Source organism: Rhinolophus sinicus, linkage group LG10, assembly GCF_036562045.2.
Source record: "Rhinolophus sinicus isolate RSC01 linkage group LG10, ASM3656204v1, whole genome shotgun sequence".
Lineage (NCBI taxonomy): Eukaryota > Metazoa > Chordata > Mammalia > Chiroptera > Rhinolophidae > Rhinolophus > Rhinolophus sinicus.
The window spans coordinates 14,431,011-14,455,185 of record NC_133759.1 but is presented as its reverse complement, the minus strand read 5'-3'; the positions used below and the strand labels follow the sequence as shown (position 1 = coordinate 14,455,185).

Below are 24,175 nucleotides of genomic sequence, written 5' to 3'. Positions count from 1 at the left end.
AGAAATTCTAGACTGTGGAGTATAATATCCATGTTTCGCTATTGCATAGGGGAGTCTGTTTTCCTTTGGAGTCAGTTAGGGTAGTATCCTGTTCCAAGATGGAGGCAGGAAGGGGCAAAGCCTTCCTCTGAGGCTCAGCCACATCTTGGTTCGATAAGTGTGTTACGTACATATTTTAAAACATACAGAAACATACAAAGTGAAGAGTGAAATTTGCATTCCCCCTGTTTTGATTAATTATGTTTAGGGTCAGTCAATTCACAACTAATAGTTTGGTGCATCTCCTTCAATATTTTCCTAAGCATTTATAGACACATGTAAGATAGCTTATTTGGCTCAAAAATAATTCAAGGTGAAAAACAATTTTCCTTAAACATTTTGAAGGTAATGCTCCATTGCCTACTTCTTTAACATGTTAAAAATTTTTGAATAGTTAATACATGCCTGGGGTATGAATTTATTGGGGCCCAAGACAGGCCACCCCAAGATATCCCCCAGTGGCATATTGATTACTTTGAATTAAAGTTAAACTTGACAAGCAGCCAGTGCCAGAGGGCTTCCTGACACTCCTTTGTCTCCTTGAATACAGGAAATAAATCTCCCGCAAATCTCCCGTGACAGGTGTCCTCCCTGAACCTGGACGAAGTATCCCTTATCACTGGAGTTAAACAACTTACCCCTGAACAGTCTGTAGAAACAACCTTTGTTGTATCTTTTCTAGTTTACTACTTTGTTTAAATTCCTCTTTAATGAGCACCCAAACCTTGCTTACATTCCTTTTTAATGAGTACAAACTTTTTTATCCCTTGTCCTGAAAATTCTTCACAAATTTATTTTGTCTTAAAAGTGTAGAAAGGTGCCCAGTTCAATAATTTCTTTGAGCCTCATTTTATAATGAGAGCAGCATATTGTGATTCTCCCATACACACGTATTAAATTGTTTTCTCTCCTATTAATCTAGTCTTGTGTCAATTTTGTTATTTTATTATTAGTCCAGCCAGAAGAATGAAACATGGTGGAGAGGGGGGAATTCTCCTCCTTCCTGACAAATTCAAAAGATAAAAAAAATGGTATAAAAGTAAATCTCCCTCCACTGATATTTCCAGCTGCCTAGTTTCTTTCACTGGTAGCAACCACTGTCACTGGTTTCTTATGTGTCTTTCCAGATATATTCTGTAATATTTGCATGTTTACAAATATACATAATACATATGTTGAACCACATGAAAGTCCCATTTTTGAAATAAAAAAATCAGCATCATCATGAGATTCAACCTAACATATATGTCTATATATGAATATACTTTTTAATCACCCTAAGGGTAGCCTGTTATAGACACTGTAGTGCACTTTGATTTCCCACTTAACAAAAAATCTTGAGATCTTCCCATATCCTTATGCATAGAGCTGCCTCATTCTTTTTTCTATTTTTGCACCTATTTGTTTTTATGGCAAACTATAATTTTAAAGTATACACGTAGTAAAATTGAATTTTACTTCCGATGTACAGTTCTGTGAGTTTTAATACATGTGTAGATCTGTGTTCCCACCACCACAGTTAGGAGACAGATATATTTCCAAACATATCTTTACAATCACCACCAACGACAGAGTATTACCTACAGGTACCCCAGATCTCCCCTCGAACCCCCCTCCCCATTGCTATGCCTTTCCTACACCCCAAGACAATATTTTCCTTGACTTCTAATGCCGTAGATTAGTTTTGCCCACATGAAATCATGTAGTATATATACATTTCTTAGTTTGCCTTCTTTTGCTCAACATTATATAATATTCACCCTGTTGTCATTCCTACAGAGCAACGAATTGCACAATATTTCATTATATTATAGCATATTTTGACATGCAGAATTAAAAAAAGACTTTTATATAGATTAATAAATTCAACTATGTTTTTTTGGAATGGTTTCTGGGTTTTGTGTTGTACTTAGAAAGGCCTTTAGCACTCTTAAGATTATAAAGTAAATCCTCTTATTTTTTCCTAGTACTTTAATAATTTCATTTTGAGTCATGAGGGATGAATCCATTTTTTTTATTATGCCAACTTATTATCCAAATACTCATTTAATCCTCACAGGAAATTTATGATTGATATAATTACATGTCTTCATTTTCCAGATGAAGAAACTAGAACATACAGAAGTAATTTTGCCCCATCACAGAATTAATAAATGGCAAAGCTGGAATGTGAACCCAGCCAGTTGAGCTTAACGTCTGTGTGCTTATTCATTATGATACCTAGTCTTTCTACACCACCCACACATCTTCAATATGAAGCAAGTGTCTTTTTTTTTTTTTTTAACCACAACACAAACAGTATCCAAATGTTTGCAAGAGTGAATATGTTGATTTAGGAGTCTGATGATCAAGTAGTTACTTAGTAAGGAGGAAGGAATTTGACACCTCACCTCCATTTCATCAACCCTTCTCTTTGTTACCAAGAAGCCTCATTCTTGAAACAAAACTTTTTTTTTTCTCATCCCAGTATTAAGTTTTTCCTTCAAATGATTCTTCTCATTAAATTGTTGAGTCATCAGCTGTGTAAACATCCCTAGGACATGTCATGTAAACAATTATAAAACTGTTCAAAATTAAATTGAACTGTTTTTAAAAAAATTGAGCAGGGTGTGTCACAGAGGAGAGCCGGAACTGTTGAACATATTACAGTTGGAGACCAGGATAAAGGGCAAGAAGGCCTGAGGTCAGTTTCCAATTCTGTAACTGAGATCATATGACTCTGGGACAGTCATTTTTTCGCTCTTCTTTGTGCCTATTTATCAAACATGCAAAAGCAATAATAATGAAACCTCTTACTTTCCCATAGTTTACTTACTTTCTGCTTACAATGGGATCTAAATTAAAAACAAAGATACAAAAAAAAAAAAAAATTCCTTAAAGCAAAGACTCCAGGATGAAAAAGTAGGCTAAATTCCTGGGGGAGTCATAGTCTAAGTTTAGACATTGTGTAGACCTTTCTTTCACGAGAGGTTTTTCCAACTGTTTTCCAACTTTATATAGCCATACTGGTTTTTTGCAAAAGTGATGGGTTTAGTAGTGGATGATTTCAGTTTGGGACATGTTGTATTTGAAGTGCCTCTGGGTCATTAAGTTGTCTCGTAGGCAGTTGGATGTATTAAGACTAAGTAATTCTGTAGAAATTAGTGTCGGGCTCTGTACTGGGCACTGGCTAAATTGCATGACAGTCATGGTTCTCGTCCTCCCAAACGTGAGAGCCTAATGGAGATGCTATAATCCGGAGCTCAGGGGAGAGGTCTTAGGCTGGAGCTGTCAACATATAGAGGGAAAGTGTTACAAGTAAGAAGAGAAGGAAACTCAGATAATTTATAAGTATCATTTATGAGCTATACTCTATGCATATCATCTCATTTCAGCTTCACAACATTCCTATGAATATTATTAAAATGTTACAGATGAGGAAAATGAGGCACGGAGTTGAGACTCAGAGATCACAAGCTGACTTTTGGGCTAAATTTTATTTTAAGTGCTGTTTTGCTTCAATGACTTAAAAGTGCCTGGAGATGTTTGTACTATCTAGTTTATTACTTTCCCTCACCCTCCACTGTCTTATACCATATGGGCTAACTCATAACCTTTCTGCTTCCTTCAGGTATTTGACTTTGTACTATGTGGTTTATCTAAGTGCCAAAGATGACAGGGCTAGAAAATACCTGACTTGTATTTGAACCCTAATCTGGGTGACATCAAAGTCCGGGCTCTTTACTGCTGTGCTCTACTTCTGTGGATGGCAGGGATCGGGGTTCTTGATGAGGGCAAAGAAAGTGTGTTGTGTGGTGATGCAAAAGGGCTGATAATCAGAAAAGTAGGAGATCAGCGTTCAAGATTTCAGCTGCAATGGGTTCTTTGGCTAGAAGCCTTTTCTGACATACTATTTTCTTATCTAAGGCTTGGAAAGGAACTTCATACTACTATGTAATGCTCTTTTCTGAGGCATAGTCCCTAGTGATCACGTTATTCTGAACATTTTCTGAAATATAGACGTAGGATGGCATCTGCCATTGGAAGGGGTGAAAGAATGATAATCAGCTTTGGTCTATAATTATGAATATTGCTTCTTTGTGTTTAATAGGAACACACTAGTTCCTCTGGGGAACTAAATTCATGAGGCCTCTGGTCATGAGGATTGGGTGCAAGCCCATTTCAAACGTCCTTCCATTCTGCGGTGAGGTGTGCCAGTCCGTGAGCAGCTGGTAGGAGATGAGTTCAAAATAGTAACATGGAATATTGGGGCAAGCAGAGTGCTCTGGCTGGGTTGATGCGGGACTCTGAGAAGTGCGCCCAGGCAAGAGCCTTTAGCAGGTGGTGATTTGTATGCAGGAGTGGCTGAAGAATTGGAGTAAGGACATGTTTAATTAAGAACAGACAATGAATGTTAGTTTGCAGAGGCCTGAAGCTGAATGAAGGTAACTGTGAGGAGGCTAGCTGTGTCAAGAAAACTGTGGTTAAATGTGATGGTTTCAACCCTGTCCCCGTTCTCTCTTTTTTTGTGTCCTAGCAAGGCTTATTTTCACATAATTAGTCCTTTTCTGCCCTTTTTCTTTCTCTAAGTGATGTCTCAAATTTCTTCTTATTTATTTTTTATTATGGACTGCTTTGATAGGGCCCACATGTATGTATACACATACACACAAATACATACATACATACATACATACGAAGATCTGACAATTAAGTTCGTGGACTGGTTTCAACAATGTTGCTAATCTTTTTTGGCATCAGAGGGATTATTCATTATGAATTTTTACCAACTGGACAAACAGTTAACCAAGTTTACTATTTGGAAGTGCTGAAAAGGCTGTGTGAAAAAGTTAGACGACCTGAACTTGTCACCAAAAATTCATGTCTTTTGCATCACGACAATGCACCAGCTCACATGGCAATGTCTGTTTTTAGCCAGTAAACAAACAACTATAGACCACCCTCCCTACTCACCTGATCTGGCCCCCAATGACTTCTCTGTTTACCAGAAGATGAAATATGGAAAGGAAGATATTTTGATGACATTCAGGACATCAAGGGTAATACGACAACAGCTCTGATGGCCATTCCAGAAAGAGTTCCAAAATTGCTTTGAAGGGTGGGCTAGGTGCTGGCGTCACTGCATAGCTTCCCAAGGGGAGGACTTCGAAGGTGGCCGTAGTGATATTCAGCAATGAGATATATAGCACTTTTTCTAGGATGAGTTCGCAAACTTAATTATCCGAACTTGTAAGCATAAATATAATATTGACAACCTTTGATTTATATCATGAATGTTGGGGTGACGATGCATATCAGGCATCTGAAGTCTGGGAGCAGCTGAAAGCTTATTGACGTTTATAGTCTTGAGAGAGAAAGACTCCTAAGAAGAGAGAGAGAAGAGAAGAGAAGAGAAGAGAAGAGAAGAGAAGAGAAGAGAAGAGAAGAAAAGAAACTCTAGGTGTTCACTATGAGATAAGAGGACTTATCCCAGTTGTCAATTCAGGGTTCAGACCAGGCCCTGCTCGGACTCTAATACATTTAGGGATCAGGCTACGGAATCTTAGAGAGCAACTTGCTCCTATAATTGCTAGTAAATACAATTTGTTAAAACGTGAAGATGAGTATATATATACTGTCAGATTCTGATACCCGAGGCAATGTGAAGCCATTTGGTATAGACGTAGGTCGATGAGATAGATTTGCGGGTTCACAGATGACCAAAGTGCAGGGTGTTGAATGAATTAGGCACATAAACATTAAACTCTCTTAGGATGATTGCAGGTACTAGGGATAAATGTGGACTCTTTAGGAATCTGTGTTTCTCCCCCCCCCCCCCGCCCCCGGGCAGTGAATTCTTTTAACATCACCAAGGAACTGGACTTACAGTGATAAAGATTTTTGAATGAATAAAATATATGATAATACATGATTTCAATGAAATTAAAAAACAAAGGCAGGTGTCCAAATAACTGAGGTCTTTACAATATCGGCCTGAAACCCCGGACCCCGGGAGCCTCCGGTCAAGGAACGGGAGAGGGTCTCTCTGGGGAGCAGTAGGAGTACTACGTCGGCGCTAAAGATACAAAATCCTCACCACGGACACCGAATAAAAGTACACTATCCTTTGGAGCCCATGGCAGGTTCCCTGACGGCTCCTTCTTCCATGCCCGACGCTCGCACTTCGCGGTGGGCCTGCCAGCCGAGCCACAGCGGAGCATCCTCCCCGTCTGACTTCGCAGAGCGGAAGCCCAGGAGCGCGTCCGGGTAGCGCTCGCACCAGCCGGGACCCCGGCTCTGAGCCCAGCTCTGCGCGCAATGGGTTCGGGCCACACAGATCCCTACGCCGCCCTTCGCGCTCCAGCGTTCGGCAGCGACGTCCCGAGCGCGCATGTGCCGGCGGACTGGGCGCTTGTTCCCTCCCGCGCCCCGTAGCGCGCCCTCGGCGAGCTCCACGTAGGCCGCGCAGGCGCCTTGGGCACACGGTTCACCTGCTGCCGTTGTCGCCGCCGCCGCCGCCGCCGCCGCTGCCCGGGCTGGATGGGGGGCCGCCAACCAGTGCCACCCAGAAGAAAGAGACGCGGCGGCGGCGACGCCGACACCTGCAAGACGAGAGTCCCGATCTGCCCGCGAGCCCCAGGAGCAGGCGGCGAGGCCCGGCCCCCGCGGTCCCTGCTGTAGAGAAGCTGCGGTCGCTGCCGCGGCCGGGTCTGCCCGGGCACTCCCCCCTCAGGTCTCATTCACGCTCAGGACCCCGCGCTGCGCCATGTTCAAGAAACTGAAGCAAAAGATCAGCGAGGAGCAGCAGCAGCAGCTCCAGCAGGCGCTGGCCTCCCCTCAGGTACTATGGCTGCCTCTTCCCTAGTTCCCAGCGCCCCTTGACACTGGCTCCGGGGCAGAACAGAGGCGTGATCCTTGACCTGGAACCTGAGGATTCCCGCGTACCCCGCGCTGGGAACGGCCTCAGGTTGGCTCCTGACCCGGGTCCCCATCCCGAAACTCCGCTCTGGAAAATGGCTGGGGGTGGCTGGCTCCTTGGTGACGGCTGACCTCTGTGACAGTTCTCCCCTCTGCCTGCCTGACCCCGGCCTGAGAATAAGTGGGCGGGGCTCCGACGTGACATGATTTTTGACCCATATCGAGGGTTTCCCCATCCAGCCGAGACCCCAACTCAGGACTGAGGGCAGGGTGGGAAACCCTGCGTCCCTTGTAGTATCTGACCTCTTCTTGACCAAAGCCCCGTCTCCCATCCCGGATCCGAGACTGAGTCCCGAGGGGTCGGTCGGGATCCCGCAGGACCTCCGACGCGTGACTGAAGTCTAATTGCAAACCCTGGTCCAGGGGTGAGGGCCATGGGTCGAGCCATTTCAGGCGAGGCTGCTTGCAGGAGCGCTGGGACCTGCAAGCGGTGGCAGCGTGGCCGGCGTCCAGCCCTGGAGGCTGTCACGAGTTAGGCACTTAGCATAACTTGTTTGATCCCGGGCTGGCACCGCGGCTGACACTCTGAGGCCGGGCTGGGGTTGTGCCTGTCTCCAACCCGGCGTGTGCTTCTGAATTCAGGACTCTTGTTACGCGGTTTTTCACTAATGCTGTTGCTTCAGGACATGACAGTTTCCAGGAAAAAGGGGGCGTGTTAGTGTTAATTTAAAGAAAACAGTAGCTTAAGCACCAATGAATGTGTGTTTTGGTGCTGGCGGCACGTGGTGTCTTCAGGGAAGATGAGGGCTTCTGCTAAGTTTCTTCCCGAGCTTTCTGAATCTCAACAGATTGAGCAAATCTCTCTCTCAATTTTAGTTTCCACAAGGAAGTCTGAATTTTGACTAAGTTGGAGGCACCTCTAATACATGTTTTAACATAACATCTTATATAACTTTTAAACAACAATGACGCGTCTAACGAACAACTGTTAAACAGCTATTGCACTGAATTTGTTGAGCTATAAATTGAAGTTATTCTCTTAAAATTTAAAGCTCGAGTAGAGTAAAACAGTGCTTGAAATACATTGGAACATGACAATGAAGACTTGTTTATTCTCCCAAGTGAAATGTAAATAGTCGCTAAAATTTAAATAGTAAATGTTTTACTCTTTGTACCATTTACTGCAGGCTTTTCTGACTTTACAAAACACAGTTATTTAAGAAACAAAAACCTTAAAAGCGAGGTAGCGATGAGGACTGTGGGAAACCGGGCATGTTAGTGAATGTAAGGCACTTACATTTGGGAATGTATAAAACATCATTGATCCAGTATTCTACCTCTAGAAATTTATTCTAAGAACATTTAGGATGTATTCAAAGATTCAGCCACATGGACTTTCATTTCATGTTGTTTTAATATGTAAAAGCAGGCTAAAAAATGTTTAACAACAGAAATAGAAAATTGTATCCAGTAGTCAAAATGCCAACATCTATTGGGTTCTTACTATGTGCCAGGCATTTTGCTTAGTATTTTTACATGGATTATTTTATTTAATTGTCACATAAACCTACGAGGTAGATAATCTTTTATAGATGAAGGAGTGTGAGGTTCAAAGAAGTTAAGTTGCCGAATATCACACTGCTAATATTAGAGCCTACAGAAAAGTATTATTAATAGGCTAAGATACTAATGTTAAGAAACATTGAAAAGCATGTAATCTCAGTTTTGTGGAAACAATATGTATATAAATACTTATATACAGACATAGTGAAAGTATTTTAAGAAGATTATGCTTGGTGAGATATTGGTGAGATATTATGAGTATTCTTTTTCTTATTTGTAATGTTTAGTTTTTCTTCATGAAAATTAATTGCTTTTATACATGAACAAAAAGACCATTTTTAGAACAATGATAAAAAAGCTAGTTACAAACTAACACATTAGAGCTCTCAGTTTTGATATGTTGATGCCTCTGGTGAGACTACATCTAGATCAAATAAAATCACTTTGTGTACAAAGGAATTAAAACATTTCTCTTTGATATTATGTTATACTCGTATTTATCCAGAATGCAAAAGGAAATTGTTAGTGATCAACTACTGATAGAAACTTGATTCTCTTCTGGTCTCAGACTCTCAGCTATTCCGAACACTGAGCATCGCAGAAGAGTAGTTCTGGATCATTGTTTTCAGTTAAAGATTTCTTTCACGCATGAATTAGAAAACCAACCAAAAAACCTTTTTGATGATGATCCATTTTGCAACAGATTACACAAATGCTTGTTTTCTTAAGTAAAGGATTTTGAGTTTGTATATTATCATTTGTTCACTTTGAGTATAAATTGTTTTGTGTTGAAGGTACCATGCCCTCAAGAATTTAATGGGGTGTGAAAGGCAGTTTCCTTTTACTCACTCAAGAAGATTTATTTGTTTGTTCTTGGTCTAGGTTGGAAATTTCCCTTCAGACCTTTGAATGTATTTCTTCCCTATCTCTGTGGCAGATGAGAAGTCTAATTCCAAACCTTTTCTTTCTTCATTGGTAGTTAACCTCTTTGAATCATCTCTTTTTTCTGCCTTGATATTAGAAAATTTCTAGTTCCCCCCCCCCTTCTTTAGCCTTTAAAAAAATCTTATTAAAGTTTCTAGATAGATCTTTTGTATATTCTAACTTTCTATTTTTATGCTGAAAGCAGTTCAAGTGGGTTGAGATCAGCTTTTTTTTTTTTTAATGGGGAATAAAATAAGCCAGATAATATGGTATTTTATGTCATAATGGTTAAGGTTCTATAAAACTTTTGTTTTAGAAGTGTCTGTATGAAATGCTTTTTTTTTTTTTTTTTCAGTTTTTTTAAGTCTAGGTTCCAGTGGAAAACAAATTGAGAAACGGTGATCTAAATAATACTGGGGAAATGGATGAGGGAATCAGAAGATGTGTGCGCTAACCCAGATCTTGCAGTATGCAACCTGGGCAAGCCACATTAGCATTCTGAGCTTCTTATTTTCTCATCAGGAAATTAGGGATGATGCTATCTGTCCTGCTTACCTTTCAGGTTGGTTGTGAAGAGCAACAGAGGTAAAGTTGAAAACATTTGTAATTACAGAACACTTATTTATTTAACAGAGCCTGTGAAGGTGCTAAGCAGGATGTTGCATTTGCCTTGAAAGGTAGGCGTCCGAGTAGTCTCTGCAGCAGAGGTTGAGAGACAAGGACCCCTAGAAAGGTGGTAGTGTGCGCGGGTTATGGTGGCTGCACATAGGGAGGCATTTCTGGAGAGGGTCAGGGTGAGTCTTGATGGCTAATGAAAAGTCATGATACGTAGGGATAAGGCATTTAAGGCTTATTATTCCTAAAGGTGACTATTAGTTTTCTAACGTTGCATAACAAATAGGCACAACCTTAGTGCCTAATAACCAGTTATTATTTCACAGTCTGTATGTCAGAAGTCTGCTTTCTACAGGACAGCGGGAGGGCATCTCTCTGCTTTGTGCCTCTGCACTCTAACTCTTATTTGAAGGGCTTGTGTGATCAGGATGGACCCATCCAGATAATCTCCTTTTGATTCATTCAAAGTCAACTCATTGGAACCTTAATTATACCTGCAAAATCCCTTTTGCTATGTAAGGTCAGATAATCAGGGGAGTGATATCATAGTAACAAGGCAAAGGTCATTCGGGGTCATTTTAGAGTTCTGCATACTGCAGTGACTAAAATGGTTGTTCTTACACTGAAGTGGAGGCCTGTAGTCTCATAATTATCAGTCAGTTGGCAATAAAAATATTAATTGTGAGCCTGGATATAACCATTAGTTTTCTTGACAAATAGCTTACAAATATGTCTTCAGATTTCTCATGGCTATCAGAATTAATTAGACCAAGTTTAGTTGGAAGGAACCTTAAATTCTTTTATATTTTGAAGTGAGGATAGCCCATTAAAGATCCAGGACCTTGGGATAAATGCTCAAGTACAGTTAGTTTTTTATGCATGTTTTATACTTTGTAGTCACATCCATTCCCTCATGTGATTCTTCCTCTTGCAACTCCAGAGGAAGACCTACAAGTCATCAGGCCAAGCCTTGCCATGTGGTACTACTTTTCTGGGGACAGTATGTTTTAGAAACTATTCTTCAAATTTGTAAACCCCAACATTTGATTTTGCCAGTTTATCCAGAGCTGATGAGGCTCCCAGTTACTGATGAGGCCAAGGTAAAAAGACTTCGTGCCAATTTTTAAAATTCACAGTGAGGGTCGACTTTTCAAGTGATTGGAAGGTCACTGTCTAGAGAAATGTTTTCCTGGTGTCTGGGCATTTGGAAAGCAGAATTATTAACCCAAAGATTATTTGACGATGATGGAATCACAGCAGAGAGGGTTGGTCAAGAGCTATTTCCTCTAGCCTAGTGCTACTTTTCTAATTACTTTCCTAACTCTTTGCCCCCTCAGGAGATATTACTTATAACCATTTAAAAGTACCATATTTTGCTGTGTATAATGTGCTCCTGTGTATAATGTGCACCTATGGTTTTGGCCCAAACTTTCAGGGAAAAAAACTTTTAATTTTTTAATTCAAATTTTAATTTGTTTACATTTGGGTACGTGTTTTTTGTATTATAAAGGAATTTTAGCATTTATTTTTTTAACGTATTATGGTACAAGAAATTTTATATAACAAATACTTACAGAACACAAGAACAGATACAAGGTACGAGAAATTTTATGTACTGGTACCTAATTTACCATTTTTATGCATCATAGAAGGCCAAGAACTCTTTGTTGTTGCAAGTTGGTCATAAGTTCAACAAAACCGATTATAGTATTCCAAGGTATTATTTTGCATACGGATATTGTTATTGATTTCTAGAGTTACACTTTTAACTCATAAGCATAAATAAAAGAATTAAAAACAGTTATGGAATTAATACTACCCATGTATAATGCGCATCCTTATTTTTCCCTCACAAATTTGGGCAAAAAAGTGTACATTATACATGGCAAAATTCGGTAGGTAGAAATGGAGCTTCTCCCTCTGATAGTGGCAGCCTACAGCCTTTGAAGCTGGCCTGGTTTGAAATTTATGCCCCTGTGTATAGGAAGGGTTTATTGAATTTCTCTCAACTCTAGTAAAAACTATTTCTGAAGTGCTCTGAACATTTGCAATTTACTCTCAGTTCTGGATACGCACTGTCCAGTGACCACTTTCCCATTTTCTAAGCGCAATATTGACGTCTAGTTATACATTTTCTAGACATTAAGACATTGATAAGGCTCCAGCTTTATTTCATATTTAACCATTTTCTTGTTTAAAATTGTAAGACCTTACTGTTCCTGTTTTTATCCTGCAAAAGGATATCTTATTCCTTAAGCTAACTTCTGCATATAGCTCATTTCATCTATCACTTGTTGATTTTTCTGGCATATAGCTCATTTCATCTATCACATCTTTTAGGAGATACGTGTGTGCTGAAATTGTAAGCAACAGAACTCAGTCTAGCCAGTTAAGCAGAAAAGAAATTTACTAAAGAGTATTTATTTGATAGCTTACAGAATTTCTAGCGGGGCCAGAAACTCTAGGCTGATTCTATGCTCAGCCACACGGGGGGGGGGGTGTGTGTGTGTGTGTGTGTGTGGGGGGGGGGGGGCTGCACTAATAAGAATATTGCAGCTGCCTCAGCTTGGCACCAATATTGCATCTTCCACTGCACAGCGCTTGTGCACGACTCCATAAAGCTCTGTCTCTATGATTGTCACCTGATGAACTTCAATTTTGCATGTTTATTTTCTCACGTCACTCATTTATGACTCAGAGTCTCATGTGGGTGTGTGTTCATTGGTGGAGCTCAGTTCAGCTGCCCTAGATGCAAAGCAGACTGGGTTAGTGAGTTTTCTGAGTTCTAACTTTGGATTTATAAGAGCTATTTGGAAAAAAAAAGGATATTAAACTTTTGTTATATTTTGTTGATGTTTTCCCCCTCCTTTCAATGAAATGGTTCCTTTTGATTTCTGCTTTTGGCATGAAAATCCCTGTCCTACTCAGAGATTATGGAAATAGTCTCATATTTTCTTTCATATTTCAATTATTTTGTTTTATTCTTATTTTTTAATTTTTTTTATTTTTTAAAGTTTATTGGGGTGACAATTTTTAGCAAAGTTACATAGATTTAAGTTGTACAATTCTGTAATACATCACCTATATGTCACATTGTGTGTTCACCACCCAGAGTCAGTTTTCTTTCCATCACCATATATTTGATCGTATATTTCAGTTTTTTAAGATCATTTAAATCTTTAATATAGCTTAAGTATGAAACGAGGATCTGATTGGTTTCTCTCCCCCATATGCATGGCCATTTGTCCCAACACTTTTATCGGACATGTGTCTTGATTAGAAATGTTACACCTATTGTAACCTAAACCTGTATATGTGTGCATGTGTTTATATGTTGTGTATAGCATGTTTGTATATGTGTACACTATTCCTCATGACCTCTCTCTGTTCCAGCCTAGTCATAGCAGGATGGGCTGACTTGACAGATTAGGGTTCCATTTGTTCATTCATTCACTCATTTATTTAACAAATATTTATTAAATGTCTTTTATTTATGTAGAGCTCTGCAGACTACAAAAGGGTGAGGCATCAAGACTTATTTCTATGTGTAGATGTGTTCAGCCCTATTTTGTTATAGGTGAGGGAGGATCTTGAAGTTTTGGCTTTGTACTTTTAGGACTGTTTTTAGCTCACCTTAAGTAGACCTCAAACTCCTAGTTTAAATTTTGGGCCCTTTCTCCTGAGGGTTTTTGTACTGAGGATTTTAGGAGTCAGGCTGTCCTTTATAGAACTAAATGGACTGGCATCTCAGTATCTCGTTGTAACGTGTAAGTCAGGCTCAAAGCAAGGCCCTTTAGTAGAGAGATGTTTACTAGAAAGATGTGCATTTCATGGTATTTAGTATTAGAGCTGGCAGGTACTTTAAAGATTGAATTAACAACCTTATTTTTTTAAATGAACTTTCTATTTTGGAATACTTTGATTTACAGGAAAGTTACAAAGGTAGTACAGAGTTTTCATATACTTCTTATTTGGTTTCAGTTTCTCCTATTATCCTATATTATCATCACAATCTTATAGATGAGGACACATAGCCCTCAAAAAGTTAATTTAATTAAGATCATAGTTTTAGATAGTGGCAGAGTCAGGCCAAGGACCCAGTAAGTAGCCTGGGTCTGCTAGTTGATTATGTTTTAATTATCCTTTTCTATTTTTCATGTATTTGCTCTTTTCTTTTCTTTCCCTGGGTTCTTTGGTTATGGGCTGACAGAGGGACTACCTAGCACATAGTGCACTAGTCAGTATAGACTTTCCAATTTGTTCAATAATTTTTTAATCTAGGCTTCCTCCAACTGTTCAACGCCAACAAGCGCCAGGAGCAGGACGTCTTCATTTACAGAGCAACTTGATGAAAGTACACCCAATAGAGAGGTAAGTTTGAAATTTCTACTTTAGTAAACCTCTCACAAGAAGCTTATTAATCTAAAATGTAACGCCATTGTTGATAACAACATGGGAAATTATTTTGACAGGTCAGATATTTTATTCTCATATATTATTTTATTAGTAACATAATTATTCTTTTTTGGCAAATAGTAGTTATGCTTTTGTAAAGTGTGTTTTCCTTGAGAATCTTAATTTGAGATGATAATATGTACTCTGCCTTCAATATTTGAATTTTTCAGAATAATTTTTTTTTTATTGGGGAAGGGGAACAGGTCATTTAGATCTATACTCCGTTTGGAAATGATGTTTTTCAATATGCTATGAGGTAGGGATCAAATTTCACCCCTCCCCCTTATGGTTTTCCAGTTTTCCCATTCTTCCCGCTCTGCTTACTGTGCTACCATATTTCAGAAATTAAGTGTCTGTATTTGAGTGGATTTGTTTTTGAGCTGTGTATTCTGTTCTGTTTACTTTGTTTTTGATCTGATGCCACACTGTCATAATAACTATAGTTTTATATTACATTCGGCCCTTAGTAGAACAGGTCTTCCCTGTCTTAGTCAGCTTGTGCTACTACGTATAACAAAATTCCATAGACTGAAACAACAAACGTTTAATTCTGGAGGCTGGGTCATCCAAGATCAAGGTGCCAGCATATCTGGTGTCTGTCGAGGGTCCTCTTCCTGGCTTGCAGACAGCTATCTTCTCATTATATCCTAGCATGGCCTTTCCTTGGTGCATACACATGAAGGAAAGGGGTGGAGGAGTGGGAGGAATTAGGTGGGGCAGCTCTCATGTCTCTTCCTTTTGTTTTTTTTGTAAGGGGCATAAATTCCATCATAAGGACCCCATCCTCATGACCCCATCTGACTCTGCATCCCAAAAGCTCTGCCTCCTCATACCATCACATTGAGGGTTAGGGCTTCAACATATCAATTTTGGGGGACACAAACATTCAGGCCGAAAGCTACTCCCTTTTTCCTCTTGAATGTCTTGGTTATTCTTATTCCTTTCCATAGCAATTCCATGTAAACTTTAGAATCAGGTTTTTAAGTCTCACAATAAAAAACCTAAAACAAAACACAAATGATGACAAAACAAACTTATAGAAATTTTGATTGGGATTACACTGACTCTATAGATTAGTTTGGAGAAAGTCGCAATGTTATACATTGTACACCAACATTTATAATGCTATTATTCTGTAGGATAGATTTCTAGGAATGGGATTGCTGGGTCATAGGGTATATGCAAATTTAAACATTTGAAAGATATTTCCAAATTGTCTTGATGAAGATTACAACAAAAAAATTTTAGAGCTTTATTTAGTAGATGTTGATAGCAAAATAACCTTAAACACTTCATAGTATAGTTTTTGCACTCAAAATTAATGGCATACGTATATACTGTGTCCTTGGTGCATGTATTTAAATGATCTGACAGTTGTATGAAAGTATTCATTCTTTCTTTGACAGTTGCATTCTTTCTTTGAGATCTCATTTTTTGTGCATTATTTGCAATATTGCACTTCTTTAACTTTATGATTTCAAGTTTAATGTTACTGAAATTAGTTTATATATGTAACCAATTTGAATGAAAGCTGCAATACTGAGTAATACTGTTTTTGCAATCAGTGTTAATGGTGTCATTCCTATACTTAGTATATTGATTGGTATTGTAGTGGAATATTGGTTTACATACAATTGAAACCCTGAAAATAACTTAAGTACTACTATTGCTTTTTAGAAAAGATTTATCTAGGATGCTTTAAAACATTTTTTTAAAATTAAAGTTTATTGGGGTGACAATTTTTAGTAAAGTTACATAGATTTCAGGTATGCAATTCTGTAATACATCATCTGTATATCACATTGTGTGTTCACCACCCAGAGTCAGTTCTCCTTCCATCACCATATATTTGATCCCCTTTTTAAAAACATTTTAATTGAATATATCTTTACAAAATAATCCTTTCTGAAAGGAATGGTTTGAGGATTCTTTATACTAGGCTAACTAAGCTAAAAGTTATTTTTAAATTTCTTCCCAAATTTCCAAATTTGAGTACTAAAGATTCTGTGCTTATGAGTCTAGCTTAAGAAATGGTGTCTGAATGAAAGACAAAGTAGTATCATCACTATATCTTTTCACTTTTTAAGCATTTTTCTAACAACTCTAAAAGGTATTTTTGACCACAAAGTGCAGTGTAAACCTTGGTTCAGCTTATTTTGCAGTAAAGACTTTCTAATTTTATAATTAAGTTATTGATTAAAGGGACATTACATAAGAATTATCATTTTAGTCATCCTCCCACTGCCTGAGTTTTTCATTGTGTTAAACCTATTAGATGGGAGATAATCTGTCAGGGATGAGATCCTGACTTTTTATTTTAAGTGTTATAGTGTTTCTTTTTAGCAAACTATGACAGTTTAACTCAATATAAATATTTGTCCATCTCTCTCGTAGATACAGTAAAGTCTGTTATCTAGAATATGTTTATTTTCTGGTGTTAGTAAATATTACATGTAAATCTAAATAAGTCTGTCTTGGTTGTGGTGCCTCGGACTTCCGGATAGGGATATTAAAAAGTCATCTGTGTGATTGTACACATCGAAGGTGGAGGAGAGTAGACTGAATTGGCCCTGACCCTGAGGTCTAGGGATCTCTGGCACTCGGGCACTCTCTCATCCCACAAATGGCAGATCTGTCCAGTTCACCACAGTCCTCTTTCCTGGTGACCCTAGTGTAGCCTCAGTAAAGATCAACGTGCCACTCCAATTCTGAGACTGCTCAGCACACTCAACAAAAGAGGTGAAACCAAAAGGTGGTTTCTCAAAAAGATCAACAAACCTTTAGCTTGACTGACAGAGAAAAAGTTAAAAGAGAGGAGACTGTGTTACTAGTATCAGAAATGAAAGAGGAGAAATTGCTATTATATTTACAGAACTAAAAAAAATTAAAAGGCCATACTATGAACAAATGTATACCAACAAGTTGTATAACTTGAATGACATACATAGAAAAACTCCTAGAAGAAACAAAACTAAATTTCTAACATGTGCTTAAGAATTATCAAAAGCTGAGTGTCGAGGATCCCGGCAGGAGGTAATCTCATGGAACAGCGCAACTGACTTGGAGATACAAAGACAACTAACAAGATAAGAGACAGCATTTTGTTTCTGGAAGGTATTGCAGATCAAGAATAATAAAAAAGAAAAAGTGACATCTTTCTTGAAGTTTAAGAAAGCATTCCAGGGGCCGGCCTGGTGGCTCAGGCGGTTAGAGCTCCGTGCTCCTAACTCCGAAGGCTGCCGGTTCAGTTCCCCACATGGGCCAGTGGGCTCTCAACCACAAGGTTGCCAGTTTCGACTCCCACCAAGGGATGGTGGGCTGTGCCCCCTTCAACTAGCAATGGCAACTGGACCTGGAGCTGAGCTGTGCCCTCCACAACTAAGACTGAAAGGACAACAATTTGACTTGGAAAAAAGTCCTGGAAGTACACATTGTTCCCCAATAAACTCCTGTTCCCCTTCCCCAGTAAAATCTTAAAAAAAAAAAAGAAAGAAAGCATTCCAGTCTAAAGCAATCAATGCTTCATTCTTTCTTTCCCTGTAATGTCACTCTTAATACAGAATTTAGTGTCCATGTTCTTCAAGACCTGATCTTTTGTATGTGATTCACAAATTACGAACATTTTCATACTTTTGAATTCATTTGCTCCTCACAAGAACACTGTGAAAGTGAGTGTTCATTTCACCAGTTTTAAAGATGAGAAATCGCTGAGAAGTTATTAAAGGAAGCTGTTCATGGTGTATATTCTTATACCATGTTTCCCCGAAAAATAAGACCCAGCCAGACCATCAGCTCTAATGCGTCTTTTGGAGCAAAAATTAATATAAGACCCGGTCTTATTTTAATATAATGTAAGACCAGGTATAATATAATATAATATATAATATAATATCCGCTCTTATTTTAATGTAACATAAGTCTGGGTTTTATATAATATAGTAGACCCATTGGAGCTGATGGTCTGGCTAGGTCTTATTTTCAGGGAAACACGGTATTACTGGATTTAATTTGCTAGTGTTTTTTTTGAGGATTTTTGTGTCTATATTCATGAGATGTTGGTCTTCAGTTCTCTTTTTTGTGATATCTGGTTTTGTATCAGGAAAATATTGGTCTCATAAATGAGTTGGGAAGTATTTTCTCTTATGTTTTTGGGGAAGAGTTTATGAAGATTAGTATTAATCTTTAAATGTCTGATATAACTTCCCAATGAAGCCATCTGATCCTGGGCTTTTCCTCCTGTGAAATGTTTAGATTCCTAATTCAGTCTCTATTTTTTGTAGCTCTGTTGAGATTTTCTGTTTCTTCTGAGTCGGTTTTGATAACTTGTTTCTTTGATGACTTATTTTTCTCAAGTCTCAGGTCTTCGCAAAATTCCTTGTGTCTGTATTGCTACTTTCCTGATTTTCTTGTCTGGCATATGTTTTTTTCCCATCTTTATATACCCTTGGTCTTTTTCAGTGGTGATTAACTAGAGAAAGTTAGATACCTTGATCTTTTTTGCTGTCTTTTTGTTTGTTTAAAGACTTTCTATATAGTAGAAATATCCATATAGACAAAATAGGGTCTTAAGTTGTAGTCTTGAGTTGAATTTGATCAGAATGGTTTACCCACAGTCTGTATTGTGCCTTTTCTTACCTGCGCTGCTGTAGACAACTTTATTCTGTTGTCTTCTGCAGGGTATATTATCACAAGTACTTCTTAAGGTATACTTTGTTGCAAATAAAAATGGAATGCGTTTAATTGACTCAAAATAGTAAGTGTTGCCTCTAACAGCTATATATGATATTGCCTGGGAAGATAGAAAGAGGACATCCTCTTTTCAAGGTAGAGAGACTTTTATACACTTCCTAAGGTACTGACTTTTTTAGAGTCCCTTCCTTAATAGGAGATACATTAATTCATAGGAGACACATTAATTCATTACATACAGTGGATGCTAGTGGATGACTTAGGGCAGGCATTAGGACTTAATTTTCTCTTGGAACTCTGGTTACGAAGGTCTGGGTGGGTCCTACACTGCCAGAGGTAGATTTAGTGCTACAAGCTAGGGGCTAGAGTGGGGTTCCTTGCACTGGTGAATGGAGGTTGAAAAAACCTTTTGCTAATTGCTGCCTCAGCTCTCTGTGGCCCATTATGAGCAGCTTCTGTCCCTAGGGAGGCCTCATGATCCAGACCTGAACCAAACCTCACATTGGCTTAATGATTGTGTCTCTGATAACCCCTGGACTGCCATAGGGCAGGAAACCCAAACTGGGGCCCAGGGAATTAGATTGACTGGATAAGGGGGCGATGAGCACAGAGGGAAGGAGAAAGAAAATACCTTTTCAAAATGAGCCTATAAATGGACATTCTAGAACAAATGCTAAGAAGGCAGGCAATAAAAACAGGAATTGGGATATAAATGTACTGCAGGTGAAATTAAAATAATAGAGCAGTCTGGAAATGACTTTAAAACAAGTATCTTTTAGTAAGATAAAGTAATAATTTTCTTAAGAAGAACAGAAAATTATGGGGGAAAAAGAGGCCAAAACAAAACTAGACTAGGTAGATGTTGAAAAGAACCAAATAGAAATGTTAGAAATGAATAAAAATTATACAAAGATGTAAATCAAAATGAAACTCAGACTGGTCCCAGTTTAAGGGAAAATTAGGGAATTCGAAAAGAATACTGAGTAATCCCCACTCAAAACACAGAACAATAGAGGTTAAGAAAAAAATACATATTTTTTCTAAGAGTAAGAGACATGGAGGACAGATTGAAAGCTTTCAACACCCATCTGATAGGAGTTTTTAGGTAGCTTCATGAATGTTTAGACACATAAAATTTCAATCAGCATTAGTTCAACACAGAAGAGGTGAATTGAATTGTTAGCAGATTTGGATTAGAATTTGAACAGTTCCAGTTGAGACAGAATGTTACTGAGAATAGTTGAGAATTGATGTTGGTGAGATTTTCACAGACATAAGAAGCAATTGACAAGGACAGTGGTGAGAAAACTCCTTAGGCTTTGAGGTAGCTGTCAGTGGAAACTAATTTTGATGTGCTTTGCTTTTTCATGGACTGGGGGCGGGAGTGTAAATTGTTGTTTGGCAGCACCTTCTTTTGAAATGTTTGATCAGCATGTTTTTCTGTAATGGATACTCGCTTTTGTGTTTTTCTCTTAAAATGTCAAATATGCTCTTAATTAAATGTGCAATTTTAAATTGTTTCCTTATGTGAGCAAGATTGACTTCATTTCAAAACTTAACTTTGGAAGCCTAAGAAGAGTGAATTTGTATAGCCTTTACCTTAAAATAACATTCATTCAAAGAATGATTTGAGTGCCTAGGAGAGCAGATTTTCAGCAAGAGTAGACAGTTGGATAGGATGACTCCTTAGAGCCAAACAGGTATCTAGTACATTTTAGTGCACTACTAATACTGCATTTTAGGATTTAGCATAAAGTCAATTCTTGAATTCTATTCAAGGAGTACCAGTCATTAACATAGCAAAAAGACTTAAAAAAATGTTTGTCCTATCTATAAGATGGTCTCTAACGTAGGACCAGGTGAAGAGTTAGTTAAGTATCCATAACTCTATATGCAGTGTTTCCCCGAAAATAAGACTTAGCTGGACAATCAGCTCTAACGTGTCTTTTGGAGCAAAAATTAATATAAGACCCAGTATTATATTATATTATATTATACCCGGTCTTATAGTAAAATAAGACCAGGTATTATAGTAAAATAAGACTGGATTTTATATTAATTTTTGCTCCGAAAGGTGCGTTAGAGCTGATTATCTGGCTAGGTCTTATTTTCAGGGAAACGTGGTAGTACTGAGATAAAAAGTGTAAGTTCTTAAGCTTTTGCAGATATTTATTTTTTGATACAAGTTCTTTATTATATGTCATATAATGTAATAACATATACTGCTAAGTTAATGTTTCAAAAGATTCGTTGTTTTTTAAGTTTTTATTTTGATACAATCATAGATCAACAGGAAGTTGCAAAAGTTTTTTTTTAAGGAGGCCCTATGTATCCTTTACCCAATTTCTCCCAAAGGTAATATCTTATAAAAATATAGTGCACTATCAAAACAAGGAAATGGACATTGGTGAACTGTGTGACATTCGTAGAGATTATTTGGGTTTCACCAATTTTACATGTACTCATCCTGTGTGTGTGTGTGTGTGTGTGTGTGTGTGTTTGTGTGTGTAGATCTGTGAAGTTTATCAAGTGTATATTTGTGTAACCTCCACTATCAAAAAAAGTTCATTTTAATTATAGTCTCTTATACAGCTAATTCATGATTGTTAGTATTTTGGTACGTAGTGTACAGTTTCTGAAAGAAAACTGAAGCACAGAAGAGAATCAAAAGAACTAGTATAATGGAATTTATCCTTAAAACTTATTATAAACTTTAGTTTCAAAAGTTTCTTCTGTACATATTAGAGAAAATGATTTTTATATATAAGTACAAATAAATGATTATTTAACGTTTTATGTGTTTTATCCTCCCATAAATTTCCATACTATCTTTTTGGATGCACAAAACTGAAGGACTCAGTATTTATGTTATACTAAGGCCTTGTATTGTTCTTATTGATATAGACTCTTATACCAAATTGCCAGACATACTGTGTGCTGTGGTGCCTGTTGCATATATTATTTATATGCTAATAATCAAGTTGTTTAAAGTTGGGCCTTGAGATCCTAAACAGCTCAACTCATCTCCACTCCTGAGCTTTCCCAGTAACTTATTATTTTTGGGGTGGAATGATGGTGGTAGTGGTGGTGGTGGTGGTGGTGTTGGTGGTGGTCCAAAGCTATTATATGTTGTGCATGCTGTGTGGTGAGTACACTTTGCAACATGCCCTTATGATTTGTTTTTCATCATTTGTTTTATTTTTATACCTCTGCTTATTACACTGAATGAGACAGCTACTAGCCGGGATGATAGCAGAGCCTGCTTTTCTCTCTGAGTATACTATCTTTGCTTTGGATTCCTCCAAACAGCCTAAAACACAGACTGATAGTGTGGTGAGTCCTTCCACCGCTTTCTGCATTCCCTTTGTGGGGAAGCAAAGTAATTGGGTAATCCTAGAAGCAAATCTCATGTTGCTTGTCACTTACCATCTCTCAAAGCATCTTCAGTGCCCTGTTGCTAACCCTGCTCTAAAAAATCAGAGAGTAAATTGCTAAATTCTGATGGCTGGTGTGTTTTCTGGTAGCTTTTTAACAGCAATAAAATAACACTGTTTTCATTAATGTAATGAAGACTACCCCCGCTTGGTCTAAACTCTTAAGTCTTCTCCCTAGGGAAAGTTTGCGTATTGACTGAAAAAAAGTATGCATCGCTAGAAATCTCTGGTCTATTGTATATTGGTAGGAGGCCAAGAATATTTGGAGATGCGACTCACATTATTGGGAAAAAGATGCATTGTATGTAAATCCATAATTAAATAACATTGAGCAGGTAGATTGACTCTACTATAACAAACAATTGCATTTTATTTGCATTTATTTATTTAATGCATAGTTTTCTATGTATTAAACATCAGAAAGGAAGTAACCAACTCATTATTTTTCAACTAACTTGAATTCATATAATTTTGAATCTTGTACTCATATATAATTTTACTTTGGGAAATTGGACTTTTTTCTTAAAGTATCTAAGTACTTAATTTAGCAAATTAAAACTTAGAGATGTTTGCCTGGTAAGGATAACTTTTGGTGTTAGATTGGACACTGAATTGGAATTGAGATATTTTTAAACAGTGAGAATTGATTTAACTTACTAAGTAGCTGGTGATGAAATTAGAACATTTGTGTACTTAATCCATGCAGCCAGTAAAACGTGGTCTGTATGTGGCTAGTAGCAGTCCTCAGTTACGTTCTAAACTTGGTGTTAGGAAAGACAGCAGCTCAGAGTTCTAGTGATGTCTGAGCTTGGATCTCAGGGAAAGCGATCTCTCCTTGGCTCTGGCTACAAGTAATACCTCACTATTTTCAAAAGTAGTTTGAGAGGGAGACAGGAATCCCAGTTAAACTTAAACTTTAAACTTAGTAAAAAACATAAATGATATTGCTTTACACTTCATTTAGTAGTAGAGGCTTAAAAAAAAAAAGAGCTTCTCCTAGGCCTGTAAGTATATAAAAGTAATTTATATTAAGTCCTATCCTATTGTGAAAAATAATAATAATTTTGAATCAAAAGTTTTTGAGCTATTTAAAAGTAATTTAAGTAGACTAAAAGTCTTTATTATAATATTTAAATTTAGTTTTGTTCACATGAAAACGTATTTTCCCTATGTAACAAAGGGAAACCATGGCATAACCTATAGTAGAATAAAAATTTAGTGACGGCCTAAATCCTTGCATTAGGAGTTCACCAACTACTGACTTTTTCTTAATTCAGTTCTTTTGAAAAATGCATCTCTTTACCCCAAATTCTAAAAATTGCTGTAGTCTCAGTGTTTAGCAATCAATAAATAGTTGTTAAAAGACTGAGCAAAACATAACTGAAGACAAATCTGGCAGGGAACCTGTGTGTGTTTTTAAATTAAATGCACTTTAGAAGAGTTTTTCTGTTATCTAAGAATTGCCACCATGAGAGTATTGGTGACTGTTGAGTTTTGATATGTATTGAGCTTGTTCTTAAGGCTTCTGTCTGGGAGAAGGTCTTCAGAAGTCTCCTTAC

At 37.9% G+C, this 24,175-nt stretch overlaps 1 protein-coding gene across 7 annotated transcripts in view; it reads left to right on the top strand.

Annotated features, from left to right (window-relative positions):
- The first annotated feature begins 6,482 nt into the window (after positions 1-6,482).
- GOLGA4 (golgin A4) overlaps positions 6,483-24,175 on the top strand; it is a 96,516-nt gene continuing 78,823 nt past the window's right edge. For 2 of the 7 annotated variants that reach the window (XM_019727633.2, XM_019727634.2), the window contains exons 1-3: positions 6,492-6,859; positions 14,320-14,409; positions 22,417-22,515. In XM_019727633.2, the coding sequence (XP_019583192.2) occupies positions 6,785-6,859; positions 14,320-14,409; positions 22,417-22,515 (264 nt within the window). In that variant the 5' untranslated portion in view covers positions 6,492-6,784. Of the gene's footprint in view, positions 6,860-14,319; positions 14,410-22,416; positions 22,516-24,175 lie in introns of all 7 variants that reach the window. The other 5 variants (XM_019727638.2, XM_019727636.2, XM_019727632.2 and 2 more) reach the window with 4 other exon arrangements.